This window comes from Larus michahellis, chromosome 2 (genome assembly GCF_964199755.1).
Source record: "Larus michahellis chromosome 2, bLarMic1.1, whole genome shotgun sequence".
In the NCBI taxonomy this organism is placed as follows: domain Eukaryota; kingdom Metazoa; phylum Chordata; class Aves; order Charadriiformes; family Laridae; genus Larus; species Larus michahellis.
The window spans coordinates 88,465,537-88,489,453 of NC_133897.1; the positions used below are offsets into that span (position 1 = coordinate 88,465,537).

Here is a 23,917-nt window from a genome sequence, read left to right on the forward strand (position 1 = left end):
GGAATGTGGGGTTTCTGCCCGGCCGAGGAGAGGAAAACACCCTGCCGCTGCGCACGGCCGGGGCCAGACCCGGGATCAAGGGGGTGGCCATGAAGGGACGGACGGCGCCCACCGCCAGGCTCTACCCGTGAGGGCAGGGGGTGGTGGCGGCGGGCTGGGGGCCACAGCCGTTGGGGCTGTGGGGGGGGGGCTGAGGGGAGGGAGCGGCGGGAGGGCAGGGGCGACCCTGCCGCCCAGGGGAGGGGAAGGATTTTCATCCCGCTCGGGGTGCAGGCAGGGGCGGCCGCTTCCCCGCCGCACTGGGGGGGAAAGGAAGTGGAGGGAGGCGGGGCGGGCGCCTGGGCGGCTGCGGGAGGCCCGCGGCGGTTGCGGTAACGGACTCTCGTCCCTCCCGCTGCCAACCGCCGCCGAGTAACGGTCCACCGGCTCGCGCTCTCCCGGGGGCGGCCGTTGGCGGCTGGAGCCCACCCGGCGTGTGCCGGCCCTGCCCCGCCCCGCCCCGCCCCGCCCCGCCAGACCCACGCCCAGGCGCTTCCCCCACGCACAGCCTCCCGCCGCCTCACGGGCACACGCCGCCGGGGCGGCTGGCGGAGCGCGGCGGAGGGAGGCGGCGGCCGCCGCGCCGGGTCACCTTCCCCCCGGCCGCCGGCAGCGAGAAGGGGTGCCCTCCCCGCTCTCTCCCAACGCCCCGCCGCCATCCTTCCCTTCGGGCCGTCCCCGCCCCGGGTGAGCGGGTGCCCCGGGCCGGCGCGGGCATGAGCTGCGCCGCGGGGAGCGTCGTCGTCGTCCCCGCCGGGGAGCCGCAGCGGGACCCCGCCGCCCCGCTGGAGCTGCCGACTGCAGCGGGGGAGGCGAGCGGGGACGCCCCGGAGGAGGGAGAGAGCGGCGGCCCCAGCGCCGGCGAGGGCCAGAGGGGCGGCTCGGAGGCGGGGGCCGCCGGCGGCGACAAGACGGAGACCCGCTCGGTGTGCAGCAGCGAGAGCGGCAGCGGCAGCCACCCCGGCGGGGCCGGCCCCATCTGCAAGATCTGCTTCCAGGGGCCCGAGCAGGTGAGGAGAGAGGGGCGGGCGGGCGGATTGACCCCCCACACACACACACCCCCCAACCACCCGGCTCCCGGAGGCGGCGGGGGCCGGGCGCGCCGGCGGCGGGGAGCGATCAGCACCAGGGACAGGGCTCGGCACCGCCTGCCCGGCCCCCGCCGCCGCCGCCGCCCCGGCTGCCCGGCGGAGAAAGGGGCCGAGCGCTGCTGCCCGCTCGCCCGGGGAGGCCCGGCGTCCCCTCGCAGACCTGCCCGCCGGCGGGAACAGCCCTCCTCTGTTTGTCGGCGGCCAGAGGGGTGTTAGCGAGCCTCGTTGCTGTGCCAGGTCGTTGTGACAAACGCTTGGGGCAATTCCGAGTGGGCGTGGAGCTTTAGGGGAAATCAGAGATTTGCCATGGGTGGCTTGCACACTGTATGTACATCTTCTTGCCATCAAACTCGATGGCTCTCCCCTCAGGGACTTTAAACGATACGAATTTCTCGGGTTTCTATTAGACTTCAAAATGAGAGTGTTAGCTTACAGGTAATGTTGAGAAGACCTCCAAGGATCTTCTCTGTCGTTACATTACTGGACACAGTATTAGTAATGGATCCATAACCAGCATTTTATAGCTTGTCTTGTAGTTTAGCTAAAAGAAATCTTTTCAAAGAAAGAAGAGAATGCCGATGTATAATACAGAAATATGTGAGCTACCGGGAGAAGTTTTCAGACGGTATTTGAGGTCCTGCCTGACAGCTGGCAAGCTGAACAGCGCAGAACCCTGCTCCAAGAGCACGGTTTTCTGTGACGTCACCCATTTCTTTCCTAGAGATGACTGCAAATAACTGTTGGAGAAATGCATCGAACCACTTTAGGTACCATTTGAGATATTTGAAAGGGTTAATACTACTGTTGTTTGATGCATGGTGATCTTTCACTTGTTTCACATACGTGCATATACATGCATAGACAGTTGTCTGTCTTTGTCTCTCATTAGAAGCACCTAGATGTTTTTAAGACAGTTTAATTTTTGGGTATTTTTATAGCCAAAAATACATGCTCTTTCACATATTGAAATTGAGACCAATTCATTGTTACAAACCTGTAAATATTTTGGTACTGAGCATACATGTACATAAAAGGTACCTTTAAAATTAACATTCCCGTATTGCCTTTTCAGGGGGAATTGTTAAATCCTTGCCGCTGTGATGGGTCAGTACGATACACGCATCAGCTTTGCCTGTTAAAGTGGATAAGTGAAAGAGGGTCATGGACCTGTGAACTCTGCTGTTACAGATACCATGTTATAGCAATTAAAATGAAGACGCCATGCCAGGTAATTTGTTTGTTTGTTTGTTTGTTTAAAAAAATATGTCTTTCCAGTAATTTTTAAAAACAAAATGGTACTTAAGTTTATTTCAAGGTTTTGGGAAAATACAGTGGAAGAGCCTATATGCTTTACCAGTAGCACTTGCACCCACTTGAAGTTTGTTTTTAAGAACAGTTACAGATTAAAACGTGCAGTCATTTGATTCTGTTATGTTCTTCTAGCTTTTGGCTTGCCATAGAAATGGTCTTCAGAGACTGTTAAATTGTGTAATTAGATAAGTCATACTGAGACATGACAGAACTTGGATCTTCCTGATTCACTTGCTAAACTTTAAACATGTCTTTATATTTTGTTAAAGCCTCAGTCAAAGGTTGATCTCATTCATTCTTCAAGCATGGGGTCCAGAGAAGAGGGGCAAAAAAACTTCTGTTGCCTGTGTATTCACCTACTGTAAAAATGTAAAAGGAGGTGACTTTTCAGTCTGGGTACAATCCAGAGTAGCAAAACGCTCTTTAAGTTTTGTCCACCAAGAGCTGTTTCAGAAGCAGAAATGTGCAGTAACATTTTTCCCAGCTCCCTTTTAACAGCATCACAACATGCAGCTGGAAGTTAGAATATTATAGTGGTAGCATGTTCAGGGAGAGGGGAGGGGAAACGTAGAGCTTTAGCAGATCTGTTAGGGAAGCCTTAATACCGCTTTGCATATCAGAATTCTTTAGAGGCTTAAAATTCCATCCTAGAAATTGTATTTCATACATCTGAAGAACACATTTAGTAAGATAATTGTATCTTTTTTTTAGTTTTGATCATATGAGCTCAGAGATGATGGAGCTCTCAAAGGCCAAAGCACTCAGGTCATTTTTCTGTGCCTGAGTTTGACGGAAGTTTTATAGAAAAGACATGCTTGGATGGTAACAGCAGTTGTGTGAACGTGATAAGCATTCCTTGGATGTAGGATATCTGGAGTATTTGCTTACAGCTGTTCAGATTAGGTGCAAGTACTTTCAGAGCCAATTGCGACTTCAATTTTTTTCTTTATGAATCCACAAAGGAATTTTTCTTATAAGCTTTCCTGGATAGAACCTTTATGATGTAAAAAAGTAATGGATTTGTAAAACGCTCCAAAAAATGAAGGTGGTAGATTCTGTTTCTACATAGACTTTACCTGGCAGTTTGGCATGGGATTCTGTTTGATCCTTTTTGCTTTTTGAACCTTTTAAAAATCTTTATTTCCTGTATGTCCACAGCAATCTCATCCTTTTCCTAGCAAAGGTTATATCATTATCAACAGTCTACAATGATAGTCTCTGAAAATAGTCATTTGACAGCAAGGGCATGACACAGTGGCCTGCAAAGAGGCATCTAGTACTATTTGAGATGTCCCAAGGTAGCCAAAAATATCTACACAGGATAGCAGATATGACACAACTTACGAGAGACTTTGGAACTGCAGCTGGAGGCCAAGTGGGATATTAAAGGACATTGGAAATGTGATTAGGCACCTATCTGTGGACAACAGAATCAAGCCCCAGTTTGAAGAACAACTATTCAATTTCTGTGGAAAACAGAAGCAAAGAAGAAAGAAAGTGTCAGTAGGTGACAGTAGAAAATGTTTGGTGAAGCTACAAGTCAAGTAGAAAAAACCTGAAGAGTCAAAAGTTAAATGCCATTCTCTTCATGACTTATGGCACATTTTTGGGGGAAGGGCAGAACTAGATTCATGTTTCTTAAAAAACCCCTTGTTTTATTCTTAACTCCATCTTTCATTTTTAATGTAAATTATTTAAGTCTGTCCTTTTTTATTCTTGACAAAATAGGATAAAAAAAGATTTCATGGAGTTGCATGCTCAAGTAATAAGTTAGCCATACGTTCCTAGGGTCAAACTCTCGACACTCAAAGGGTCATGCATCTCTTTGGAGGGACTCAGTGGTACCTTTCTCATTCTCCTACACTGAATATTCCTCTTGTAGTTACAGAATCTAAAAGGAACTCTCAAAACTGCACTTGTCTGTGTATTTTTGTAAGGGTGATAAGTCTTAAAATGCCCTCACTCCTCTCCCGTATTCTTGACTATAATAGTATTGTCCATTTTTAACAGCTGTCTTGGTTTAAGCTTTTGGATAGGTTCTGAATCGTTTGTTTGACTACACAAAAGCCTTTTTTAAGGTAGCTTTTTGGTCAGGTTTGATAAAAAGCTAAGAGTTACACCATTTCAGTATGGAAGTAGTTTACAACACATTCGTTGAGGTAGCTAATGTACTTAAAAGTTCCCAAGCAAGCAAGACTTTTTGCATTACGTTAGATAGAATATTTGGACAGAAGTAGTTTGCTCTCTCTACAACTAGTAGTCTGCCTCAGTCCATGTTCTCAGAATTGCGTCTACCAGTCTTTTCCTTATTAGATCTGTGTAGGCAGTGTCATAAGAGACAAAAAGGATACTATTTACCAAAATAACTTTTTCTCCAGTGATTTGTCTACGCAGATGTACAGCAGCTCCTCAGGTTTACTTTTACTTCAGGTATTTATGGAATGTAACAATGGTTAGGGAGTTAAGAAGTAGATTTTTCTGCGTTTTCTTCCAGAACATTGGAATAGATGTGAATATTCCATTTAATATCTAACATATTCTATGGTTTCTGTTGCTTCATGGCAGGGAAAGTAATCCCAAAGGGGGGCCTCTTTGGAGGCAATACATTCAAGGAACAAAATTTGCTATGGTAAGTGACTATTCCAATAGCAATTTTTCCAGTGTCACTTTGTATGTTTCAGCAACTACTACTTAATTCACAATTCTGGAAACATGTAGACTTTTAATATAAGAATAGATTTTAAAACATAAAAAATAACAAATCAACCGATGCACTAACAGTAGAAGATGAGCACACAAACACCTTGATGATCTTTGATAGGATGTTTCACAGAGAAATGCAAATTTGGGGTTTTTTTCAGTATCTTTCTCAGCAACAAATCACAAAGACATTTAACCTTTCACTAGTCCATTAATGAAAGTACATACTCACGTTGCTGGACTTGCTCCTTGTAGTGGGGTGAAATTAGATCCAATAATAGGCAAGGTTTTGTTAATAACTAGAAAAAACCCCAAGCTATAATGAGAGGAGATGGAACAAATACTGGCTTGGGCAGGGAGTTTTGGAAGGCTTTTGAAACAAATTAAAAAGGAGGGAGAAACTTGAAATGTCTGACCTGGAAATTGAACCCTTTAGAATTATATTTCAGATTAACAAAGAGAAAAAAAACACAAACGGATTTTTTTTTTTTTATATTGGTTTGTTAAGCTTTATAATTTGTACAGATTTCCTTCCTGAAGGAAATATAAACAGAGTGCTTTATTTTTTGTTGGTGCTATTTAACTACTAAGCTGTTAGCAAATTAGCTTGCTAGACTTGCAGTTAAATATGAATATATATTGGAGAAGGTCAATTCTCTTGTAAGATTCGGAAATTATGTTAAAAAGTGGAATATAGTCATGCAAGGGATGAGAAAATAGATTTTGGTGCTAAAACCCATAATTTCTGTAAAAGTGAGCAATAAATATAATTAGAGAATAGCCTTTTCTAGACTGTTACTATACTCTCTCATAAAATAGTATTATGTTAGATGTTTAATATACCCTGTGCTTCTGTTCATTAAAACATTATATTCTGGTACTTTAGGTGAACTGGACCTATTCCAAAAGTGATACAGTAGATTGGTGTGCTAATTTAAAAGCTTATTGCATGGCAATTCAACGTGTTTTCTGACATCAGGAAAATCACAAAACAGTTACTTAAAAAAGTGAATTCTTAATTGTTAGGTCTGATTTCTTAATATAGAAGAAAAAATTAAGGTTGTACTTAGTATTATTTAAGCAAGTATGTAGTTACTGGAGGTGAAGTGTGGTTCATGAGTTCAGTGGTTTTCAGTGGCCCAAACTGTGATTCTAAACATTTGAAATATTCATCATAAAAATTACTATATATTCAACAGTTTTCATGAATTACAGGTTGAATTTGTTGAATACAGGTTGAAGTCTTGTTAATGTGAGTGCTCCTCACTCATTTGAGTAATCTCACTGGCATCAGTAAGATAAGTATGAGCAAGACTTTGTAGCAGACTGCATGTATGTATGTGCATGTTATATTAGAAAGTGCAAAAGTCAAGTTCTTCAGATACTTCAGTATGGAGGCCAGTGTCCAGAAAAAATGTGTAGTAAATGTTTAGTGAAAGTTATTGCTAATTACTACGCTCAGCTGGATGAAAGCATTTACTTTTTGTAGGCATAACTAAGAAGGGGAAAGGGAGAAGGCTCAAATCTCCAATTGCTCTTTTAAAACTATACTATGTACTAACAACAGTCAACTGACCTTGCTGCCGTTACACTGCCTGTAATGAAGATCCAGGAGGATGCATTGTGCTATTCACTATGTTAACACACAAACAACAGAAAGGATTGTCCCAATCTTGGACAACCAGTGGTCTCTGTACAGTAACCATTTGTAACTATCACTGAGGTTTTGGCATCTCAAATGAGTTTAAGATGCCTCTTGAAAATAATGAAGCTTTGCAGGCACCCTTTGAATGTGAAGGAAGTATGGAAGGGCTGTTAGAAAATAAAATACTTGGCTGAGATAGGTATCATGAACTGAACAGAGATGAGATTCAATGTCTGAGTAGTCATTAAAGGGTAATTAATGTGTCAGTAAAAGCCTGGAAGGACTTTAAAAATCAAGTCAAGTCTTTATTATTTGATGTGCTGGGGAAGAGAGGAACCAGGATAGTGGAGAAAGAAGGGCGGTAACATGGCTGAAGTAGGGGACTAAAAAAAAATTGCATTTGAAGCAGTCTTGTGGTCACTGAGAAAATTACTTTTGTCATGAACTTAAAAGCTGTGTTACAGTAATGGAGACATAAGATGAAAAGTGATGAGATATTATATTTTTATATATGAATAGTCTTAGATATGCTACATAGAAAACACCCCCAAGTTTTAGAAATATTGTGAACAGGAAGATCCAAACAAATATTTAAATTTAAGATAATTCCTGGGTTACAGAACAGATTCGTGGATTAGAGGGTGAATCCATACTGCTTGAGGAAGGCTGGGACATGAAAATCCCAGAGATTTTAATGAACTTAGATATATGGTAAGATCCATACAAAAAGTGGTAGAAACAGATTAATGTTTTAGTTTTGACAGGAGAGAGAAGTCTGAAACAGAAAAGTAGATCTATCAGTCATTAGCATAGGTTTTTCGTTTCCTAAGCATCTACTTTTCGCCTCTTCTAGGGACAAGTTACTAGACTAGATAGACCTTTTGATTTGGTACACTCTGAGTCATTTCAGTGACATGCCTGGGTGGAAGCTGGTGATTACGATCAGAGTTCTATGTAGCGTGCCTAATGAGTTTAGAAAGAGAAGGATAGCGGCGCTGTTGGAGAGGCCAGTGGTGTCAAAGCTGTAGTTCTTTTCTGTGTTGGAAAAGGCAAAATACATTTCCTGTGTACTTTCTGGGAAAGATCTGAAGAGGGAAGTCTCTGAATGAGAGACTGAAAAAGAGAATTGGGGTGAGTGGATCAGGAGGAAGGGCAAAATGAAGTCACTGATGCAAAGTAGAGAGGTTATAGAAGAAGAGAGGACAGTAAACATTTTACCACTGATGGAAAGGACGGAATTGCAAATATAGAAAGCAACAGAGAAAAAATGCTAAGGGGATAATGAATTTCATGTTGTGTTATCTTTTGTCTGTTTTTTTGCAATTAATACAGAGGGACTTGTAGAAAAAAGGAGTAGAGAGTTGGAAAATAAAGGCAGCATTTGGTTAGCCATTCAAATGAGAGAACAAATTTGTTATGGAACAAGGGAGCAGGCCACTGGTACAGTACTAGTATCTTAGGAGCAAAATATGTGGCTGTTAGCATACAGAGCTGAAGGAGTGCCAGGTGGATATTACAGTGGAAAGGAGGAAAAAACCTGTAGAAACTGTAGAATGGTGTAGAGAATTGGTAGCTAATGACAGGTAAGAGGCAACAGGGGACAGAAGAATCATTAGTAACAATGATCTGAAAGTCACGAAATAATGAAGAATAATATGTGAACAAATGAACTGATCCTATCACAGTGTTATCACAGTGATAGTTCGGTAGGGATAAAGAAGAACTAATAATGAAAGACTAGATATAGACCTAGGTGAAAAGCTAATCAAAGCAATGAATGGCTGTTTTGTTGACTATGAACACTGAACCATATTTCTAAGTCCAATGAGGAGAGATGATATTCATCTAAGAGATCAGAGTGGTCATCAACATGGGAGCTGAATCCATCAGGAAGGAACATGGGAGATTATAAAGAGAGTTAAGAATTGAAATTGGGCGGATCAAGTAGAAAGGGGTTAAATGCACAGAACATAGACGCTGGAAAGAGGGCAAGGAGACTGATTTTGTTTTAGAGAGTCCTGTGAAAGAACTGAGAGTGAGGAGGGGGGGAGATTTACGTCAGAACTGACAAAAATTGGAAACCAAATGTTTCAAACCTATGATTCAGTTCAGAAACTTGGATATTCCTAGTCTAGTGAGGATTTAAACATTGTATGGCAAAAATTAAGCTTTCTCACTGGTTGGAATGGATGAAGAGTGAAGAGGTGATCTAGAAGGTGTACATAGTATTTGTGATTTTGCTACAGCGGTTGGAGTGTCACCGGCAAACACCTGAGATCTCCTTTCCTGATTCTCTATGTGTTCATGCTTTGCTAGATGGAACATTTGGTCAAAGTTGGCATGTCAACTGATAGAAGTCAGGAAATCTGTTATTCTCATCAGAGCATCAGCTACAGCATGCAGGGAGCTAGACAAGCCACTCTGGCGCTCACATCTGTCTATTTAAGATAGGGGATTTTCAGTAAAAAATAGATTAGGCAAAGAAATGGTGATTATAGCATGGAGAACAATTTTGTACTAGCATATGGATAGGTACTAACATATGGATTTTAAACTAGTTTGCTTGTGTTCACTTAGGCAGTTCTGTTGGACTTCCAAAGTGTATACTAAGTAATCAAGTATCTACATACAATGAATAAAACAGAGCCTGTTTTTAAAAAAAGCATCAAAAATACGTAGGTGTGTGCCCCGCATACATTACTCTTTTATTTCCTGTAGCTTATTAAAAAAGCAATTGTTTCTTTGTTTCATTTGTGAAATGTGCAAATTGTGCTCAGGGCAGTTTGATTGCTTGAATGGTGTGAAACAACAGTTAGCACAACTGTGAACTGTACTTGGAAATAAAGTTTTAATTACAGGTGTTGTCCTGATCTAGTGGTAAGAAATATAGGTATAGATAGAAAGATTTAAAGAGTGTCATTATCTTGGTGTATTAAATAGTGGGTTAAATACTTCAGAAAAAAAAAATGGATTCCTTTGAGCCAAAGATTTGGCTAGCATGAGACACTGCACCAGGTTGTTTTTCAGATGAAATATCTTGAATAAAAGTTATTACTAGGATTATAAGCATAAATTACATACTTGCAACAGATTCCATAAGAAAAATAAATCCAAAAGTTAAGAGAAATGTGAATGGGAATCAAAGTTGCTACATATATGTAGTTACTACGATTTTAAATGCTTAGGATATCTAAGTAAACAATGCAAGGCTGAAAATATAGTGTGGAGCCCACATTCAAGAACCTTTGAGCTACTAATTTTGTCATTTTTTTTTCCTGATTGGATATTTTCCCAGTGTCTTGACCTTCTAGCTTAAAATTGATGAAATTTATTTAGCGATGAAAGATTTGTGAGTTTTTCAAACACAAATTTTTGTCTTTTTGTCTTATGTCAAAAATCCTGATGATTTAGATTTTAATTCCTATCAACACAGATTAGTGAAAAACATTGCAACCAAGTACTGATTGTTTCAGCAGGCTTCTTCTATTTCTCAATATGAAAACTTGTTAATAAATGATAGCGTACTCCTTTTATACCTCTTGTCTATAATTCCTTAGCTCATGCTTATTTGGCAATGTAAGTAGCCTGCCCTGGGCACCAAATACCGTCCTAATCTCCTGGCTTCTCTACCAGTTATGCTGTGTCAACTGTGAAGTGCCACTGTAGTTTTTTCCACAACTGAAATTTGTCAAAGAAAGTTGGCTTTATTGAATTGATTTTGAAACTTCGCTTTAATGCTCCTTGGTTTTGAATGTTGTTCAGTTTGCACTGCAGTCTTCAGTGCTTCATGCACTTCTTTCCACTTCTTTCCTAAGTTGTTCAACTGGGGAGACAGCTTTTCAATGTATTGCGCTTACATTTTTTTCATTTTTGTCCCATACGTATGTATGGGACGTACGTATGTATCCCAAAATGTATGCTTTGTATTCAGACTGAAGACTCTTTCCTATTGCTTCAGCAATGTGCAAAGGACGGCCTCTGCCTCCTTTCATGCCAGTAGTGCAACAGCGAAAGAACAATTTGGCCTCACTTCTTTTGAAGTACTTGTCTGAGTCAGAACAGTCTCTTTGCATCGTGAGTTTTGCCTGCACGACTCTTTTCCCATAGGGTTCTTTGTTTTTTGTTTTAATTTATTTCATCTTTCCTTTTTATTTTCTTTATTTCTGCATTCCTTTTTCCTGCTACTTTTGTTTACATTTCAGTGAAGCCGATGGAGAATGAGTATTCCAGTTTTAGCCACATGCTGTTGCCTTTCCCTTTATTATTTTTTCCTCCTATATTTTTGCATATTTTTCTGGCAGTGTCTTCCCTCCCTGGCAGCATTAAACTTTGCCATTTCTGTCACAAGCATATTCCCAGTACAGGAATACACTGTATCGGTATCCATACAAACTATATTATCGGATGAGGCCATTTCCTGAGCTAAGGCTCATTTTTGTGGGTCGTTTATGCCCAAACAACAGTTATAATTGGAAAAAAAAATTCCTTAGTAGTTTCAGAAAGTCATGAACCAAACCACCAAGATGAAATACTTGCCAGCTTCATGTGTATTCAGCTACTCTGCTGACACTGGAAGAAAATTATTCCAAGCACTACAAGGGTCTCGAAAAAGGCAAATTCCATAAAATTGGCATCCAGGAAACTGTATCTGGAGAAAATGAGAGTAAACTTCTGTATGCCTTCTCTGCTTTCGTGCTAAGGAAGCTCTCTCTGCAGATCGGGCAAGAACAGACAGATAGAGTCCTCTTCTTTATGTATCTTTCATTGCTATTATCTGAGCAATCTGGAATTTACAATCTACTATAACCTGTGGTTACTCCCAGCACATTGTGTTCCTCCCTGGGTGACTAAATTCTGCATCTCAGTTTCAGGGCTGCTGTTTCATAGGAGGCAAGCAATGTGACATATTTTACTTGAAGGAATCAGCATAACAGCTGATGTGAGCTCACTGGCTCACATTAGAATAACACAAATAGAATACAAGAGTCTTACACTCGCAGACTTTCCCTGCATTTGCAACACCGTCCTCCACATAACCTCCTTCTTTAGCGACCACAAGAATCATTCAATGTCATCTTCCAAAAAGGACACTTTGCCTGCGTTTAGATGTACAATGATGACTTAAAAACCTCCTGAGGCTTAGTAAAGAGGGTCGCTTCCTCCTCAGGCAGCATTTACAGAGTATTGCCTATCATCTCATTGCTTTCTGGATGCTTGCACCAAATAGTAATTCAATTAATTACTGATGCCTTCTAATATCTGTCAAATTTAAGGGAAAGATCTTCATATCATCCACTACTTGGTATAAGGAGAGGGACCATGAAATGCATGTTGGGGATTTCAAAATCCTTTACTTAAGCCTGTCCTTTCCTTCCTATACCCTTGGGTAAAAGATCTAGAAAATATGTGGCATTGCTGGTTATTCTAGGGAAATGTGTCTACTTTAGAGTTTCTGCACTGATAGTTGATATGGTTACTATGTACTTGAGTGTGTTTAGAAATTTGTGTAAAATCTGCTGTGCATTCGCTGGGAAGAGTTTATGGTTGTGGGGATTTTAGAATCTTGTCTTTCCTCTGGGCCTTTCCCTCATGCTTTTGTAGATCTCGCTGATATAATTGCTGTGAACCTAGCCACAGCAATTAGGATCTACAAGATCTAAGGACTTCGGTCTTCTAGTCTAGGCTGTTTCAGAAGAGAGGGTAGTTTCAGTAATTCAAAGAGACTCTCAGATGTATTGGTGTTTATCACATGACACAAGTGAATCTTTGTCTTCATTGTACAACTCTTCATTGTACATCAAGTCCTCATGATAACCTCCAAAAGGTTCTTTTCTTCCTTGTTTGGGTTCAGAGGTACAGGCTTCAAGTCTGTTTACTTAAAAATCACTTAGCATTTCCACAGTGCTATGTCCTCTGACCCCGAATTAGCATATCTGAAGTGTGAATAAGAAGCCATGTCTTTGTCCCAGTGTCACTCTCTCCTTTTTAATCTTTCCCTAACTTAGCTGATGAATTGGCTGGCTTATCTAAGTACTGAACCATTGTTGTCTCTGACATATGAATCCCTAAGGATGTGACTCTTGGTTATGACATTAAATTTGTGACTATTTCTCTACTCCCCTCAGTAACTATGCTGTCTAATCCTTTCCCAGTATTGTGACAGAAGTCAGGAAGATTCTTGGGATGAAGACCTGCTTCAGCAGGAGTTACACTATCTTTTTTTTTTGCCTTCTGGTAATCAAGGCCTAATTCCATTCACTTTAGGGGAATCATAGGATCACAGAATGATAGAATGGTTCGGGTTGGAAGGGACCTTAAAGATCACCTAGTTCCAACCCCCTGCCACGGGCAGGGACACCTCCCACTAGACCAGGATGCTCAAGACCCTCTCCAGCCTGGTCTTGAACAATTTCTGAAAAGCACTTTCTGAAAATTTCTATATGTGTTGGAAGGCCGCAATCCTACTGCTCAGTCTATCTGTGGCACTCAGCATCTCTGCAGGGTGTTCTGGGCGCAGAGTAGCAGCTTTTTAGCTGTCTGCTGGAGATTCCACCACTGGACTTGGTTAATGTGTTGGCTGAGAGCCTGAGCTGCTTCACTTTGGTGGACCATGAGCAGGCATTCAAAAGTGACATTCTAAAAGCTGTTCTTCTATTGGAAAGTTGCCGAGGCTTGTTTTCATAGTCACAAAAAAATACCAACCTTTCTCCTTCAGCACTGAGGCTGCCCACTCATTCCCAGTTACCAGACTGGAGAAATGATGCATTCCTTTCTTCAATCTCTCTTCTCCCTTAGAATTCTCTATTATCCTCTATATAGAATCCCCTAGGCCAATATGGCAGAAATGGTTCTCTTCACTGCAGCATAGCAAAAGCTGTCTGGTGTCAGTGTCAGAATACTGGCGATTTTCCTGATTATTTTTTTTTTCATACAGTTTTTTAGGGTATTGAGCCACAGTTGATATTCTGTACTTCAGAGTTGGATGCTGGGTGAGTTACTGACAGTCAGTCAGGTCTACTGGGCAAACCTACCCAAAAAAGAGTATTAGGTCCTCCCCTTACCACATGTCTGAGCCAGTTATTTCTCTGTGTGCTTTGAGCCATGAGATCTTATACTAGCTATTTCCGTTATCTCTGTTTGCAGTCGCCTGTCTTAGATGCTCTGTTTTCTCAGCTTACGGTCTTGATATTTCTCAGAGTCTAGTGAGTGAGAGAGAATTCAATCTAAGATGGAGAAACCTTCCCTGCTTTCTTCATTAGGCATCGTCCTCATAAGGATAATTTGCTCACAAACTTTGGATATCAAGAAATTTTTGTCTTGTAGTAAGGCAGAAGTCAGACAGTGGCAGAACCAGGGCCAGTTGAAGATCTACTTTTCTGTTTCTATCCATCCCAGAGAAGTCAAAAGAGCAGCATTCTATGTGCAAAAAAATTTCCAAGTGGGTAATGAGTTGTTTCGGGACTTCTATCCTATAGTATCACTAGGGTGTTTTTCCAAGCGTGCCCTAAACAAGTTTCATCGGCGCCCAAGTGTTATTGTTAATATTGTTAAGGAATCCAGAAATAGTGCTGACTGTAGGGCAGAGCAATCTGAGAGCTGCTCTTCTGAAAGGAAGACCAATACCTCTGTCATACATAATTAGAAAATGTAAAGAGGGGACTATTTTGTAGACGGAACAAAATGTGACTATGTTTATAGACGTGAACTTGAAAAGCGACAATTTGCAGAAGAGTAAGTGGTTCTTTGATAGGTGTGTACTTACCTTTCATTCTCTTAGGTACTTCTTCTATTTGAGAGAAACTGAGGCTAATTTTATTTTTATGTCTGTATTTATACTGCAAGAGATGGTACATGGGTTATGTGTAAGTCATATAAGCACCATTAAGCCAAGAACAATTTATAGTTTAGGGACTTTCAAACACAATGATATGAATGGATATTACAGTTTTGGATATTACAGCCATTGCTTCTTGCAGTACTATGAATTGCGATGCACAATATAACAAGTCAGAAAGCCAGGTACTTTCAGTGTTCAAAAGCATCATTTATATTGTGCAATATAATGTAATTACTTTAAGGGATTTCAGACATATTCATGATATGGTTAGAGAGAAATATAGAGTTTCTGGTGTACTGTATACTATAAAGGCAACTATTTTATTTTTTTACAGATAGACCTATCATATTTGATGATACTTAGTATCTAAATTGCCATTTTCTGTAATTAAGCACTACATCTTATATGTTTTCAGATCTTAAAAATGATTCTTATAAGTAACTGGGTGATCAAAACCATAGCTACCCCAAACTATTAGTAAAAATTTGATTAATGATTCAAACATAGTTTGCGGTTGTGATTATGCAGCAGTACCTGAAAAAACTATGGCAATTGACTTTTAAAATTTTGCTGTTTATTAGGTTTTTTAATTAATAACTTATATAATATAATATAACTTATATAATATAATATAACTTATATAATAACTAATATAATAACTTAATAATTAAAATAATAGTTACTAATAATTTCAGTAAGCATAGGTTATATTAATTCTTCTACATGTATTGTGCATCTTTTTCTATCAAGTTTTAATTATATATATTATACATAATATGTAATATATAAAACAATTATAATAAATAAATAAGTTAATTCTTCCATTAAGCCAAATTTTCAAGCAATATGTGATTTACCGTATTCATTTGTACAGTCTAAAATTTTATAATTATGACTAAATTGTCTTCAAGTGAAGATTTATTGCTCATTTAATTGATTACAGAATCAATCTAATTGATTTGCTAATCTAATAAATTGCATTCTAATTGACTTTTAGAGCAGGCTCTGCCAGATTTTGTACAAGCCAGAACCCAGGATTGTCTTCTTCATGATTGCGTGCTAGTAGTGCTAGTAGACAATACCTTGGTATTATCCTGCCTTTTAACCTTTGCCCAAGATACCCATAATCTTTCTTAGGGATTAGATAAAGCAACAACCTTACCTCTGAACTCAGGATATGTTTCTTTAGTCTTTTTATTGCCCTCAAAATCTGAAGTTTCTTTTGTTTTATATCTTACAAAGAAGCATGTGAAATCAGGGTTGTCTCTTCCCCCTTGTTGTGCATCTTCCAGATTTTCACGTGGAAATTCTCATCCCATTCTGTGAATTAGCTTTTGTTCAGGGCCAAAAAGGCCAGAGGCCAATATTGTTACTCAGTTGTTTTCTGGTGAGGTTGTGACTTAACTGCTGAAACACATCATTGCCACATAGCAATAGGAAGAAGACAAGACAGTGAAGGTGCGTCTTCAGATCCTGTGCCTAACCAAGGGTACAGAGTTGTTTTGTGCCAGAACTATGGTGAAGTCCCTGATTCTCAGCTGTGAATAATGTTGCTGCAGGATGTAGGTGAATCTAGTGACAGTAGACAGTGAGGCACAACTTGATTTCATGTCTGTGGATTCATAGACTGCCTAGAAGCAGATAGTGGAAAGCGGTAAATACTGCGTACTTTAAACAAAATGTCGGTAATTGATGCTTTAGAACTTCTTAACTGTGCTTATCTAGTTGAATTTGTTTGTACATCTACATTCTTTGGCTCCATGACCTAACCATCATTTTGTATTGTGCCTGGAATGGAAAAACACATCAAAACTTAGCATTTTCTACCCCTTTTACAGTACTTAAATGCTTTACAGGACTCCTCTTTCAGTGAACTGGGAACTTTGAACTGTAAAATTCCAATTACATGGCATTTCTTCCACCTTCGCATCATTTATATGGTTCTTTTCCAGGAAAGGCCTTTCCATGGCCTCTGTTTCAGCATCCAGAACCCACTGAAATAGGCCAGTGTCAGAAATAGTTCCTGATGCTTTGTACCGTACTAAAATCATCTCCCTATTCTTCCCTATGGAGGTGATGTGAATAGAGGAATCAATTTCATTTGCTTTCTCTTTGGTTCAGTGAACATCTATGTATTGTATGGGAACTGGAAGTGTTCCAATAAATTACTTGGAAGGAGTTCTACTATTGAATATCCTGAATATTATGTAAATGTCAATTATTAAAATAGTATTTTAGAGATGGAAGTTTAAAACTTTGCTTTAACTCAGGTGAACAATAGGTTTGAGTCAAGGTCTCTCACAAGGGAATGCATCAACCGTTAGGCTGTAGAATATTCCCAGATAAACCCCCTGTGTTTCCTCTTGTATGTGTTGTAAAAAATTATTTAATTATTCACAGAGTCAAGAAGACAGAGAAAGAGTAGCCAGCACTTTCGCAAAGTCCAGCTAGCAGATGAAGTGTGAGTTTCAGTAAATGAGCTGGAATTAATACTTGAATACTTCCAATAAGATAGACCAGAAGACATCAACAAAACCAGTCAAGAACAGATGATGTCTCTATATACTGACTGGTGGCCAGGGCATTTTCGTGGAAAAGGTTTGTTCTGTCCCTCCATGCTGAGCAATTTTTTGCATATCTTTGGTGAGTGCATTAATATCCTAATGAGCTGCACAATCTTAGCGTCATGCTCAGCATTTTTTTCATGTAATGAAAAAAATTTTCTTTTTTTTTTCAACAGTTTTAGCTAGAATTTACAAACAGTTCCTTTCCCAGAAGAGAAGGAAAAAGCAACTCCAGAACCCTTTTTGATACCTTCTGTTTGTGTCCCAAGAGAAGTGCAGAGTTGTATAGGCAAAACATGGTTAAGTGACTACACGGCATGAAAACTGTTAATACCTCCTTCCCGCAGCTGGTTTCTAATCTTGCTGAGACTTACTTCCTCTGAGTAATCAGAATAACTATCTTTTTCTCAGTGTTATTCCAGGAATGTGGATCTATCCATAACATGACAGTCTATGCTTGAGCTAAGTTTTCAGTTTAATTTTGCAGATCATCCTTAAGTTGCAGAGAATGCAACAACCATGGCAGGCTTTCATTTCCTCCATGCATTCATATTTAAATTTCAGGTAATGCTATTTAGAGCACAGCTAGGTTGCAATGAAACTCAGTATTTCCAATAAAGCTGCAACAGAAATTGAACAGTTCGTACTTTACAGCAGGAATAGTATTTGTTCACTTAGAGTGGTAATTTTCATTCACTGGCTTTCACCAAATTTACACATGTCCATGGAATGTTCAAAATACTGATGAAACAAGCCACTAAGCTAAACTTAATTGGTTGGAGTCTTATATGAGTTAAAAGCTGCCTTGAGGAAAGCTCACTTTCACCTTACATGTTTCTCACAGATACATCTCTACAAGACACCGTGACTTTTAAGTATTCTGTGGTATCTGTTTTGGGCAGAATTTCATCCTGGTAGATTGACAGGCAATTCTAAATTAAAAGCGGAAATCAGGAATTAGAAAAAAAAATACTACTTGGTACAAATAGGACATTTAGCAGGTTTCATATTTTTGTTTCCTATGATTTTGGGTGTTGAGAATACTATATTAGTTAGTGTGGAGTGATTCCTGGTTCAGGTATGCTCATTAGTGAAGGGCCAGCCTTTCTTTTGAGACTGGATAAAATTACAATCCTTACTTTAATAACAGGAGGATTAACACACAGGATTAATAACCTTATTTTAATCAATAGGAATTGATGTTTGCAGAAACTCTGAATGCCTCATCAAGTGGAGACGTAGTTCACCTCCATATGCTGTTAAAGCTAAATATTCACTTTCTGTCTCTAAGAGAGTGAAAACGGTCACACAGTCCTGCAGTCCTGCCTCATTCCTTTTATTTTTTTGGGCAGCAGCATAAGATAACTACTAATAATTTCTCAGATTAAAAAATAATGTGAGACTAATACAGTTTTCATCACAGCTCTGCTTGTGTTCTCAGATCTTGATTCAAACATCATTTAAAAAATCATAAGATAGAACGTTGAACTATTCTGCTTAATAAATAGTAAGATTTTGAAAGGTGAATATAATAGAATGTGGATTTTGTACATTGATCAGGATGTTCAGGCTTCTGGGCACTCAGAAGTCTGAGATGCATCCACTGTAGGTGTAGATGTTCTGCTCAGTCCCAACTAAATAGCTTGTGTGGTGCACAGATGGACAGTATCTCCACAGTAAATGTTATCCTTTCAGAATGTCGCAAGGAAAATATTGGTACAGCCTTCCAAGCAGACTGATAAGTTACATACAAGCCAAACTATCTGTATTCATGAGCTCTCTAATAAATGAAAAGATAATGGGCATTATGACTACAGGCACTCTATGTGTTAATAATTTATCAAAATAGGTAAGCATTAATGGTGAGCTGCAATTTTTGTGGTATTGATTCTTTTTTAAAAAAAGGCATAGTAATAGAAGCCTATAGCCAAAAATGACATCTCAAATATGTGTGTGTGTGTGTGCGCTCAAAACTTTACATTTTCTATCCAGGTTGGTCAATAAGTTAACAATATCACTCCATATTAAATCATGCAGTCAATGTGTGCTTACGGCAAAACTTGTTAGAAAACTTAATATCTAATCATCTCAACTACTAACAAGATAAAGTTAAGGAACAGACATCTCAAAAATGTTGTTGGACCTAAATCATGGTGTTCTTTTGCTTCTGTAGGAGCTTTGTTCATATGTACGTGGATTGCAAATCCTACTATGCATAATGAATGACAGTGGGAAAGAACAACTTCTTGTCCGAGCTGATTGATTCGAGCAATTAGAGCAATCTAACAAAAACTTTTTGAAGTCATATAATTGATATGTCTTCAGGTTAATTATGTTACGTTGTAATAGGTCACTGCCAGCTATTTTTAGTTACTTTTATATAAAATATGCGTTCCAGAATGACTAGAGGGAGTGAGAGGCTTCAGTCAGCAGTGTCCATAAGAAGCTGTGTTTCTGAGAGAAAAGAGAGGGGTAATGCCCAACAGCTCTTTGGTTTAAGGAATTTTGGTGGATTACAAACTGTGATAGTTGAAACAGGTACACATTTGGGGAGCCATAAGGAAATTTCCTATGTTCTTTATTAAGGATATAAGAAAAACCAAAAACCTGTAGTTTCATTGCAGACTTTTTTGATGTAATGTATTCTAAGTACAAGCACAGTCTCAGTCAGTACTTTTTAGATCATTTTTCTGTCATGTATTTTACAATAATCAGTGGGGTTTTGCAAGGCACCATTAAAAAAAAGCCAAGTTAATAATGATGTATCTCAAAGATGACAGATCTTTGAATATTATATTCATCCTTATGTTAGTAAGAACATGCATATAACTGTATTAACTTTATTCTTTAACAGTCCATCAAAGCAGTATGTTTCTTTCAAATTCTGAAAGTCTCAACCTCAAAAAAAAAGGAAATTATGTGGTATTTATGCTTGACAGAGCCCTTAGAAGAAAAGAGGAACAATATTTCTGGGGTCAACATTAGAACTATAAAGTACCATTAATGTATTAGACTCCCAAAGGATTCATGAAAGGAAGACCAGTGGTAAATAAAAGATTAAAAGAGCCAAACATAATGAAGTGTCAGTAGAAGTAAAAGTGTAGGAAGTTATCAAGGGACAGACAGTATTACATTAAAATCAGAAACATGAATTATGTTTTGTTTATGAAGGCACCATTTTCAAAGGAAGATTTCATCATCATTGTATATTAAAGTAAAATGTGTTCTTTTCGTGGGCAACAGGGATGGCATGGTACATCATAACACTACAGATATGATGGGAAGGGATATGAAATAGAGTCCTGTTTCATAGAAATGTAAATGAAAAATTTTTAATGAATCTGTGAAAAATTGCTCAGAGTAGTATTATAGTTATCTAGATACACAATATTTAAAATTTTATTTCAATTTCTAGTTTTTAAGCAAAAATGGTAATCTTTCTCATAATATTTATTTTTTAAGGTCATGTACTTTACAGAAGCTGACACTAAAAGGCTGAATAGATCTTTTCTAACTTGGCAAAATACTTAGCTGAAAGAGCTGTTACTGCTGATGGAATGTATAGCCAACAAATGACAAAAACAAATTAGGAAGTCAATTTATAATAGGAGCAATTACAAGTTGTGAGACAAGTAATATGAAGAAAATGAGAAACTTTTTTTGAAATAAAGGATTTAAATTATGACACACTAATAATGAGATCATTCATTTTGGAATGTTAAATAATTCAGTCTGTTAAATTCTAAATGCAACTTCTCAACATTAACGATCACTGAATTATTTTACTACATTATTTTTGTGACTCTTTATTTTAAGCCATTGATTTGACATTAAAAGGTGAAGCAATTATAACAACACGCGACAGGGCATGCTGTAAGGTAAATGGTTGTGAGAAAACAAGTAAAGTTTAACTGGCCTTTGGTACTATAAAAAGAATCTTACTCTTAGATTATTCTCTTCCTGGGTGTCTGTCATAGTGTGTACTCACATATTAGCTACGCTGTGAGTAAGACTTCAGGTAGAAGAAAATAGTGTGACCACAAGTCCAGTTCGTCTTCGCAAGCCTTGTTGTGAAATGCGATGCCACCAAACGATACTGTCCTATGTAGTTCCTCTTGTTGCCTAATGGCTAATAGTGTCCATGGCTGAATCTTCCAAACTTATTTACATGCAAATAATGTCATAACTACCTTCTTCATTATGTGAAAAATATGCCTGTCTCAGTAAGATCTGTTCACCTTTTATGATTTGTACCCAGACTCAGTAAAATTTATGGGTAAAAAATCAAGACATTCATTTCCCAAGAGGCGATCTGAAACTGTTCTGAATCTAAACTGATTGGAGGAGGACAAGGAGGAGGAAATGTCAGTTGAGGTAAGTTAGCCATCAGGAATATCCACAGTCTTCCTACCATTAGCTCTAAGAAGAGACATACACAGAAACCAAGGTCCCAAAACTGATCACATGTTAATGCTAATCCCAGTCCATCCCACCCTGTCACTCTTATGGTGTTGGATTCTTCCTGCAGACTGCCTAGCACTGGGAGGCAAGTTAACGGTTTTGCGTAAAACCTTCCAGGCCTCTTGAATGCCTTCCATTTTACGCATGCAGTTCTTCCTCTTCTATCTACTGTGGGATCTCATCAATTAGTTTAATTTACAGATTACGCTAATAGGGAGGTAACTTTCCTAACATGTTTAAATTGCTTGGTTATTGCTGACCTTTATCTTGAGGAAGGCAGAGGACTACAGCTTCATTTGTAGAAGTTAGTGAATAACACAAAGGCCAAAGTAGATGAGCAATAGAAGAAAACATTCAACCCCCTTTTGGGGTTCTTGGTTGTTTTGTTTTGTTTTATAAGTGTTCTTTGATTTTTAAAGGCAAAGGAGTTAGGAACTACAACCTGTGGAACGCTTAAGTATTTTCTCAGTAGCTGGCGTACCTCTTCTTCCTGGTTGGTAGCATGCTGATATGCTGAATCTTTGGAATTACTGAATTGATTGAGATTGAGAGATTAAATTGCTTGCATTCTTGACAGACAATTCATCTGATCAGGAGAACAGCAAAATAACTAGAACACATTCTTGAGAAGATGTGAGGAAGAGGTGAGGATCATATCTCTGTTTCTTGGGACTTTTCAAGGTCAAGTTTTTCTAGAAAGAAGTAGTTTGGGTATGCCAATGAAAGCCCTTATGAGATGGAAAAAGATGGTAGGAGTGGTTATTCTGGTTGGGATTGGGAGATAGGAATAGAAATTGGTTGTCAGACAACACCAGAATATAGGATAGGCTTTCTATCTAGGCTGCATGCTACATTACTTAGCCCAAATGTTTGGACTACTTTTCCTTCTGTTCAGTGCTATCTTGCAGAATACTTATGAGTAATCTAAGGGTTTTTTTAAAAAAAGAAAATCAAAATAAACTGAAGTGAGTTTAGGAACTTCTGAATTGTTGAAATTGCACTGTGAAAGATCTGCTGTTTATTTCAGTGATATAACAGTTTTTTTTCGGTTTATTGCCAGCTTCTTCCATGAATTTGACAGTTTAATATTTTGTGACAGTTAAAGCTTTACTTCATGCAAATGTACTTTGATTTCAGGCATTCCAAACAAATTTATTACAGGTCTGTCTCACACTGATAATGAAAGAAGATAGCAAGAGATACATAACCAATAGCATTTTTGACAGTTTTCTGCCAAGTAGCACTATGTGGCTTCAGCTGCGAAATGAAAAATAATCTTGTTGAACATATCCCTATAGAGTCTAATGAGAGTTCTATGAATTTCAGTCCTGACATTTAAATCCTGTATACAAGTAATAGCTGAGTCATGAGATGCTCACACTATTCTGTCATACATCACTTGTTAATGACCTTCCTTGACTCTATAAAAAAAATTGTAACAAAGAAAATGAATAACCATAGTTTCTTTACCATAAAAAAGGTATTATTTAATATGAATAGCCCTATTCCAAACTCTGAAGTTCAATGGAATAGCTAGCGTGAGTTTTGTAAGTTCATTGTAAAGGGATAATATTTCAAGGGAGATATTTTACAAATTGTTACCCAGCTATCTTTTTGTACTATTATATTCAGAAGGCTGCAACAAGAAGGCAATGCAGCACCAGATGTGCAAATTAGGCAGGCAACAGTAGAAAAGTTAATGGAAAAAACTGTAAAGAGAAGAAAGGGCCAGAGGACCTCGTTGCTCACTCAGGCTCTTCATAGTGGCACTTGATGGAGGAAAAGAACATAAATTGGAACAAAAGAGGACCAGCCCAGATATAAGAAAAACATTTTTCAAGGAAAACATTTTTCAACCTGAGGACAGTCAAAAGTGGAAAAGGATGCCCAGAGAGGCTGACCAGTCGCCGTGCTTGGAGGTTTTCAAGGTGTTACTGAATAAAGCCCTGAGCAGCCTGGTCTGAGGTCATCGCTGATCCTGTTTTGAGCACGAAGTTGAACTAGAGACCTCCCACAGCCCCTTACCACCTGAATTATTCTAGCATCCTATGATCATACAGTACTGGGTAAAAAGAGAAAGCCTTCATAAAGTAACAGCAAAAAGGAAAAATTATTGCCAGATGGGAAAAGAGGTAATAGAGCCTCTACTTCAGTAGCTCTTTCTCCACTTTTTCTCTATTGCAACCATATAAAGGGGCAGGTATGTTCAAAGTTAGGAACAGGAAAGATGGTAGTCTATGAAGTCTGCATTCTAGCTCTGGAATAGGTG

General features: G+C 39.1%; 1 protein-coding gene across 1 annotated transcript in view; it reads left to right on the forward strand.

Moving 5' to 3' along the window:
• The first annotated feature begins 577 nt into the window (after positions 1–577).
• MARCHF11 (membrane associated ring-CH-type finger 11) overlaps positions 578–23,917 on the forward strand; it is a 32,164-nt gene continuing 8,824 nt past the window's right edge. The window contains exons 1-2 of the mRNA XM_074573546.1: positions 578–1,049; positions 2,203–2,358. Coding sequence (XP_074429647.1) covers positions 756–1,049; positions 2,203–2,358 — 450 coding nt within the window. The 5' untranslated portion in view covers positions 578–755. The remainder of the gene's footprint in view (positions 1,050–2,202; positions 2,359–23,917) is intronic.